General features: G+C 39.2%; 1 protein-coding gene across 1 annotated transcript in view; it reads left to right on the top strand.

Moving 5' to 3' along the window:
- The window catches only part of C5H10orf67 (chromosome 5 C10orf67 homolog), a 194,214-nt gene extending 185,086 nt beyond the window's left edge, over window positions 1-9,128 (top strand). Inside the window, exon 18 of the mRNA XM_072825143.1 lies at window positions 8,675-9,128. Coding sequence (XP_072681244.1) covers window positions 8,675-8,766 — 92 coding nt within the window. The 3' untranslated portion in view covers window positions 8,767-9,128. The remainder of the gene's footprint in view (window positions 1-8,674) is intronic.
- The last annotated feature ends 213 nt before the right edge of the window (window positions 9,129-9,341 follow it).

Below are 9,341 nucleotides of genomic sequence, written 5' to 3' on the forward strand. Positions count from 1 at the left end.
CCACATTGGGTGGAGAGCTTACATTTAAAAAAAGTTTTTAAAAAAATCTACATATGAGTGACATCATATGGTATTTGTCTTTCTCTGACTGACTTATTTCACTTAGCATTTTACTCTCTAGCTCCATCCATTTTGTTGTAAATGGCAAGATTTCATTCTCTTTATGGCCAAGTAATATTCCATTGTGTGTTTATGTGTATATATATATATATATATATATATATACCTACATATATACCTTTCTATATATATATATATAGGTAGGTAGATATATATATATATATATATAGGTATATATACATATATATGTAGATATATATATATAATGTGTATATATATTATGTATATATATCACATCTTTACCCACTCACCAGTCAGTGGACACTTGGGCTGCTTCTACTGTTGGGCTATTATAAATAATGCTACAATAAACATAGGGGTGCAGGTACCTTTGAATTCCTTTGAATTAGAGTTTTTGTATTTTGGGGGTAAAGACTCAGTAGTGCAATTACTAGATCATAAGGTAGTTTTATTTTTAACTTATTGAGGAAACTTCATACTGTTTTACACAATGACTGTACCAGTTTACATTCCCAACAGTGCGTAAGGGTTCCCCTTTCTTCACATCCTTGCCACCACCTGTTGTTTCTTGTGTTGTTTTAGCCATTCTGACAGGTGTGAGATGATATCTCATTGTAGTTTTGATTTGCATTTCCCTGATGATTGGTGATGTTGAACATCTTCTCATGTGTCTGTTGGCCATCTGTAGGTCTTTGAAGAAATTTCTTTCATATCTTCTACCCATTTTTTAATTGGGATGTTTTTTGGATGTCAAGTTGTATCAGGTCTGTATGCATTTTGGATACTAACCCTTTATCAGATATGTCATTTGCAGATATCTTCTCCCCTTCTATAGATTGCCTTTTAGTTTTGCTGATTATTTCCTTTGCTGGACAGAGACTTTTAATTTGATTTAGTCCTAGTAGTTTGTTTTTGCTTGTATTTTCTCTGCCTCAGGGGACATAGCTAGAAAAATGTTGGTATGGCTAATGTCAGAAAAATTACAGCCTGTGCTCTATTCTAGAATTTGTATGGTTTCAGGTCTCACATTTAGGTCTTTAATCCATTTTAAGTTTATTTTTGTGTATGGTGTAAGAAAGTGGTCCAGTTTCATTTCTTTTCATGTTGTTGTCCAGTTTTCCCAACACCATTTGTGAAAGAGACTGTCCTTTTCCCATTGAATATTCTTTCCTTCTTTGTCAAAGATAAATTGATCATATAGTTGTGGATTTATTTCTGGGTTTTCTGTTCTATTCCATTGATTTATTTTTATGCCTGTACCATATTGTCTTATACTACCACTTTGTACTATAACTTGAAATCTGAAATTGTGATCCTCCAGTTTTATTTTTCTTTTTCAAGATTGCTTTGACCAATTTTCTTTTTCAAGATTGCTTTGACCATGTGTGGTTCCATGTAAATTTTAGAATTGTTCTAGTTCTGTGAGAAAGGCTATTTCAAGATTTTGGTAGTGGTTGCTTTAAATCTGTAGATTGCTTTGGGTAGCATAGATATTTTAACAATATTTTTTCTTCCAACTCATGAGCATTTAATGTCTTTCCATTTCTTTGTGTCCTCTTGAATGTCTTTTGTCAGTGTTTTACAGTTTTCAGAGTACAGGTGTTTTATCTCTTTGGTTAAGTTTATTCCTAGATATTTTATTATTTTGAGGGTAATTGTAAATGGGATAGTTTTCTTAATTTAACTTTCTACTGCTTCATTATTAGTTATAGGAATGCAATGGATTTCTGTACATTGATTTTTGTATCCTCTGACCTTACTGAATTCATTTAACAGTCCTAATAGTTTTTTGGCAGAGTTTTTAGAGTTTTCTATATATAGCATCACAGCATCTATAATTAGTGAGAGTTTTTGTTCTTCCTTACCTGTTTAGCTGCCTTTTATTTCTTTATGTTTTCTAATAAAACATTTTTTAAATCTCTGTTGCATCTTAGTAAAGATGTTCCACCTGTGAAATAGGTAATGAGTTACCTTCTCCAGAGTAGATTGCATTTTGGGTTGAACTGTATCCCCTGTCCCAAAAAGATGTTGAAACCTTCACCCACAGTTCTTGTGAATATACCTTATTTGGAGAATAGGGGTTTTGCAGATACCATCAAGATGGGGCCGTTAGGTCATTAATCCATTTTGACTAGTGTCCTAAGAAGAAGGAAGTTTGGACACAGACACACAGAGAGAATGCTATGTGATGACAGACAAAGAATGGAATGATGTAGCTTCAACCCAAGGAACATGAAGGATCAATGGGCACCACCAAAAGTTAGGGAGAAGGGAAAGATGCTCTTCAGAGTCAGAGAGGGAGCATGGTATTGTCAACACCATGATTTTGGACTTTCAGCCTCCAGAACTGTGAGGAGAATTAACATTTGTCTTTTTAAGCCATCTACTTTATGTTATTTTGGGAGAGCAGCCCTAGGAAGCTAATACAGAATAGCAATTTATTAACTTCCACATTAAATAGATGGACAGCCACTGTCCCACATAAGTTCAGTGACCTTATGTTTCCACTTTATATTACATGTTCTGCCACTAATTTTCACCATAAAGGAGATATTTCCCCCTGATTGATTAGAAAGGTGCTTCTTCCAAGCTTCAAACTGCATTCTAGCACTAAGGATTCAAATGTGAATAGACCTGCGTATAAATTGTGCATAAATTTGCCTGTCACTTTCCTGGCCATCAGTAAGTGATCAAAGGATGTTTAATAAAACTGAATCTGAAGTCCACTCAGACTTCTACAGTTATGAACTTAGGTTACTTAACTCACAAAATCCCCATTTGTCCTCAGACTGAAGGGCACCACCATGCTCCAGTGCCCTCTTCCTGTAAACATGTCCTCACCTCCTTTTCTTATTCTTTCCTTCCCTTTCTCTTCAAGCAAGCGCCTTCTGGTCCTCCTACCTTGACCGTTAGCCCTCCAGAGAGCAATCGGGACCTGCTCTCTCCCTGTCTCTCTCCTTCTCTCTCCTTCTCCTGTTTACTCCACTTACCTTCTGACTTCAGCTCTCCCTGACGCAGCTCTTACCCAGGTCATCAGAGTCATTCAAATGCAGTGTCCAGGTCTCTCACTTGGCTGCACCCCAGCCTGTCATTACTAATGAGCCTTCCTTCATTCTTAAGATGCTCTCCTTTTGATTTGTGAGTCACCAACCTGTTCTAGTTCTCCTACTTCCCAGAGCATCCTTCTCAACCTCTCCTGGTTACCCAGTTCTGCCCATACTCTGAGTATGAAGTGTTGGAGTCACTAAAGACTTTATTTTTGGTTCACTTCAATACACTTTGTTTTCCCCTGCTTACTCCTTCAGTAGATATCCATGGCTTTCAGGATAAAATCAAGTTCACAGTTTACCATACAGTTTACCATCTTTTGTAATAGTTGCCTCTCCCCTACTTGGGCTCTCTAATCTAGTCATAACAAATGACTTACTGCCCCCGATATGTCATGCTATTCCATGCTTCAGTGCCTTGATAGAAGCCTTCACCAAGGTGGCAGGTCTTCTGTCTGGTTTTGCTGCACTCACTCATCTTCTGTGGTTAGTTGGCCATCGATTGCGTCACTGGCTCTCTGCTGGGGTGACAGCGTAACCAGATCTTGTAGCTCTCATCACTGACCAGGCAAACCCACTCTTGTGATCATGGTGGTCTCAGGGTTCTCAAGAGCAGCAAAAGAGAGCACGGGGGTGTTCAAGTCTCTGCTGACATCACAGTTGCTTCTGTCCCAGTAGTCAAAGCAAGCCTGATGACCAAGACCATAGTCAATGTCAGGGAACTGTGAGGGCCGTGAACACTGCCTACCTATATGGCTTTCCTTACTTCATCCATTCGTCCACTGCACAGATGTTATGAAGACCTACCCTAAGCGAAGTCCTGGGTTAGGCACTCAGGATGCAGAGGGTCTTCTTAGTGTGCTTTTATATTCTAAGATCCACATTCAAAGTCATATATCCAATAAAAGAAACACCAGGATTTAAGGTGGTCTGGCTAGATAGGGTGGGAACACCTCTCTACACCTGTCAGCACTTCTGCAGAAATTGCTACCTTGCTACTCAGGTTTATCTGTGTATAGCCTCTCCTCTCCAAAAGAGGGAGTGAGACTCAGAGAAAGATGGTCAAAAGATATAGACTCCCAATTATGAGACCAAGAGCCACTGTTGATGTAATGTAGAGAACATAAGAATAGTTGTTAACCTCACTGTGCCCTATATTTGAAAGTTGTTAAGAGAGTAGATCTTAAAAGTTCTCATCACAAGGAGAAAAACTTTACTTTAAAAAAAAATCTATGAGAGGATGGATGTTAATTAAATTTACTTCGGTACTCATTTTACAATAGATGTAATCAAGTCCTCATGCTGTCCACCTCATGCTGTCCACCTTAAATTTACACAGTCCTGGCTGTCAATTACAGCCCCAAAAGGCTAGGGGAGTAGGAGAATCAAAAGCCAAACTACAGAAACAACATGTAAAATCTTTTTTTAGTATGTATGTTTTAAAAATTATCATTGAAAACTCACTAAATTTCCTTAGTAACCAATCAATTTAAGCAGTAACTTGTGTGAAAACAAGCATTTCTATGAAAGATCCAAACTCCAGAGATGGATGACAGAAGCAGTTAACATATTAATCCTTAGGGCCCAAGGGCTTTGGCCCATTTGTAGGAATAAATAGCTGTTTGCAACTTCAAATTCAAACTTGTGCAAATAACATAGACCAAAAGCCCAAATGAAAATCACTTTAAAAATAACTCCCTAAAACTGCCATATTACGTGTATTTATTTTTCTCTAGGATTAGGACAGATTGCATTGGCAGCCTAGGCTTTCATAAAGAGGGGGGTGGGGAACAGAGTTGGGTCTTCATTTTCTCACAAAAGGCACAATGGGAAGTGCATCTGTGAACATTGCATAATTTGTTATGTTCTACAAAGAGGTGGGTTTTTGTTATACACATACCAAAGCTATTTGGTACTGTTGCACCAATGATCTCTATTCAGGTCCAGAAAAGAAATTGGCCTCAGAAGAGTGAAAGGAGAGTAAATTTTTCTTTAAAAATTAGATACAGATTATCACTTCCAAATGCAGGAGGGAATTTTACAAGTGACGGTGCACGGATTAGCTTTCCAATGGACATCCAGTCCTTTATGAAACACATACTAGCGGTGGTCAACTGTGACCAATGTGGTTTATTACTCTCCAGAAGAGCTGAACTGAGATTACCCATCTAATCTAATTGAGAAATGTTGGGTGAACTTGAACTGTTTCATGGACATGAATGACCAGAGAATTTATTTGATAAGACATTAAAAGCTGAATATGGTAACTATCTCTTTGATGGTTTGATACAGTCATTCCTGAAGTTCATTTGCATGTCTTTCAGATTTTTTTAGTACTCTTTCATGATGATTACATGAGCAGCCTAAATGAAAAAGAGAAAAAAAAGTTTCTGTACAACATCATTATGAAAAAATTAGAAACCTTACCTTTATCAGTAAATACTCCCAATAGTCTTGATTTGGTTAACACTTCAAAAAGTAACACCAGATTTTAAGAACAGTACTTAAATTGTGGAAAACTTACTAAATCCACTGGCTTTTCATCTGATAATCCCTAAATTATTTGTAAATATCGTCTTCTGATTTTATTCATTAAGATAAAAAAAAAAGATGTCAAGAGGTTGGCATGTTATTTCCTAACCCCATTTGCATTTTGTTATAAACTGGGCAGTGTGAGCTACCATTGGTGGCATCTCAATGAAACATTTATGGTAACTTTATTGACAGCATAGCACACAGGTGGCATCAGATAATAAAGTGCTTTCCTTTCATATGCCTGCTAAATTTAAGATAAATTCTGCTGTATTCCCAATGACTAATGTTATGGTATAAGTTGGGCATATGCATCTTTTTTTTTACTGTACTTAAATATCATATTTTTAAAACGACTCATAGAAACTCAAAGAAACTCTTAGTATAGTTTACAGAATCACACTTCATGTTACTAGTGACTCTTTAAATGGAATTTTTCATTGAAACTTTGTCATTAAAATAAAAAGGCCTTTTAGTTGTGCCCATACAAGCATAATAAATTGTATATGTTTGTGATACTGAATGACTCTTGCCCATATGCTGCACTGCAAAGCTACATGAATGAGGCATTTACCAAATCAGGCCCACCACATTAAACAGAAAAACAATCTTTATTCATGGTAACTTATCAGTTTCAATTAATCAACCTTAACAATAGAAATTCTGATGTGTTCAAGCAACTTGAAAGCAATAGGTCATCTCCAGGGCAGCCATGTTGTGTCTTTGTGCCTAAGGTTTCAAACAAAGCAACATCTCCAATAAATATACATACATATACATACATACATGTGCATATATATACATACCAATGGGTGACTACAGCTATGCCGTGTTATGCCAATAAACACGCAGTGTGCATTTCCTATGATTTCTATCATAGTAAATGTAATCGTTTTCCTTCAAAGTATTACTTTTTTTGAGCTCTGCAAGTTTAAACAAAAGGAAAGAAATTTCCATTGGATGACCATCCTTTCAGTTTCTGTGCTGCTATGTGAATAGCATTGTGCAAACCATTCCAATGGTTTTGAAAAGGGGTAACCATTGGTTTGATTTGGTTACACGGTTTAGTAAAGAGCTCCCTCCCACTGCCTTAGGGTCTGTGAAAGGTCTGTGACCTGTTTAGAACTGCCAAGTGAAATGTCATGTCGCCCCTCCCAAATGGGAGTATCTGCATTCATTTGATCAGTATAAAAAATGATTGGGGATGGCGAGATCAGTGCTTTTGAATTGCAATTTATAGCAGTTTACAAAAATGCACATTGTTGGAAAAGAAAACATGGAAGTGTTTCTTTCTAAATTGCATTACCTGTGAAATGTCATTAGTCTTTTAAGGATATTTACATCCTTTTTTTTTTATTATTTAGGAGACTTATTTCAACTAAAGAAAATCAGAATTTTATTACATTATGATTTTTAAACTTATATTTCGGTTTTGGTAGCAGAATTCAAAGAAAACAACATTTCTTGAGTTCTTAGGATAAACATAATTTGTTATAATTCCCTATATTAATTCTCTAAGATAGTCTTTGCTAATCAGTTGCGTTAGCAGCAGATTCCAATTATCCTTCCAAGATTATAGGGGAGATCCATCTCTTGGCAAATGCCTTCTCTGCTGATTTCTAATAGTGAGTCTGAAATCATGGGCATACTAACTCTACCAGGTGTCCGGGACTCCGTCAACAGCACACAATGTAAATTTCTTTGTCAGATGAATACTTTCTAAATATCTCACCCCTAGACTCATCGACATGTATGCACAGTTGCATAAAAAGGAAGTGTTATTTCTTTTCATTAAATGTGTAAAAGAATACATGAACTTTAACCAAAAGGTTAAGGTAGGCTGTTCAAGTTCACAAAGACTTAACGCAGCCACTTGGAGCTCTGGGGTGCAGAAAACACCACCTTTTATACATGTCTAGGAATCTTGAAAGCTCCATCTCTTCGCCTTAGGCAAGTGGGTGGAATTGGGACATTGTTTAGAAGAATTCTTCTTTTAGTAAGAAAAGTTACCTTGGGAAAAGGGCCTCAGAACTTGCCTGGCCGATACTCTACTAGAAAAAAAGAAAGGCCCTGCTTCAGAAAAGACTTGACCCAGATAGACTCCCTAGCACTCCACTTTGAACCTCCCAACTATTGAAAGGCGAAGTTGTCACGTTTTTATCTTTGTTCATGTTAAGCCTTGGAATGACAGCCTGTCTCTGTGTTCCCCTCTCCCACTGCCCCGGCTGTAAGTGTCCACATTGACACCTACCGGTGACCACAGGCTGCAATTCTTTGTTGCCTTGTCCACGCTCCTGGCTTTCACTGGGATTAGCTCGGGGCCTTTGTTCCCCTTCAAAGCTGGAACATCACATCCCATGTTGTGGCTTTCCAGTCTCAGACCCCCAACGCTCTCCTCACAATTTACACACCAGGTAAATGTCCCTCCCTACGGAGCAGGGAGCCCAGCCCGAATGTGGGAGGGGGGAACCTCCCCACTCCCCAACTTCAGAACCCACTTCACCAACCCCCCACCCCGCCAGTGTGGTTTTCTTTTCTTTCGTGCATACTTTTCTATCTCATATGAAGGAAAGACTGAAAATGCAAATGGAAATTTAAATCTTAGTTAGATCCTTGGACCCCCGAACCAAGACAATCCCTGCCTTTTTGAATTCTCTTACAATTGCTCCTAATTCTAGGAAGGGGACTCTCAGCAGAAGGTAATTTACTGGCCTGGGTCACAGGCTCCTAAGACCATTTCCACAGTCTAGAGCACCAGGAAAACTGTCTCAGAGGAAAACATGGTTGAAGCAAGCTATTTTGAAGGCCAAGGAGCATCTGACCACCGGACCTCGCCTGCCCCCCCCCCAATTCCCTCACCCCTCCTTCCCGTCATTGAAGGGGCCCCCAGCTGGGGCCAGAGCTGGGAGGACCCACTAAAAATGAGGCAAAGAGCTCGGTGTGAGGAGTGGGAAGTGGTTTGTGTATAGCAAGTAAAACAAAGTTCATGTCTAATAGTTTTTCCATATTTTTAGGGAGGTTGTCAGGAACACTGGAAGAGGAGCCTTTGGAGAAGTCATCGATACTCCAGATAACCCCAGAGGACGATATCGATGCTCCTGAGTAGTGGGCCAGGACACTGGGTGGTGCAGAACGGGACCACAGAGCGGGCCCTCCCCATCCTGTCCTAAGGCCTGCCTCCCTAACAAGGGATACTACCTCCAAGGCGTTTCTAACATAGCTGTTCTGTTCCCCTGGATGATGTAGACTCACTTGAGACCCACGCTTGAAGTGAGAATACATGAGCCCACCGGTGAGCACCTCTCTCTCCAAGCCCTTCAGGCAGGTGCTCACTCTTGCTGGATGAGCCGGACACACGGACTCCCAGGGGCTGCCAAATCCATGGTGCTTTCCTGGGCTCTGCAGCACGCCCCAAAAGCCTTAGGGTGGGGAGGGGCTGACTTCAATTAAAAGGTTTGAGGCACTAAACTTTCACTCCCTCTCTCATCCCTCTTCTCCCTGGAATACAAAGTCAAACTGATTTGCTGCCTCCTTGCCTGCCAGTAATCCCCATGAAGGCGAGCCTTAACGCCTGGTTCCAAGGGATTTCAAATTCCCCCTAGGGAGATCCACTTTTATCTTATATAGATCCTGGGCTCCTAGCCCTGTCTTAAAAGCTTAAAAGCTCTTCTTCCTGAAGTG

This window comes from Canis lupus, chromosome 5, assembly GCF_048164855.1.
Source record: "Canis lupus baileyi chromosome 5, mCanLup2.hap1, whole genome shotgun sequence".
Lineage (NCBI taxonomy): Eukaryota > Metazoa > Chordata > Mammalia > Carnivora > Canidae > Canis > Canis lupus.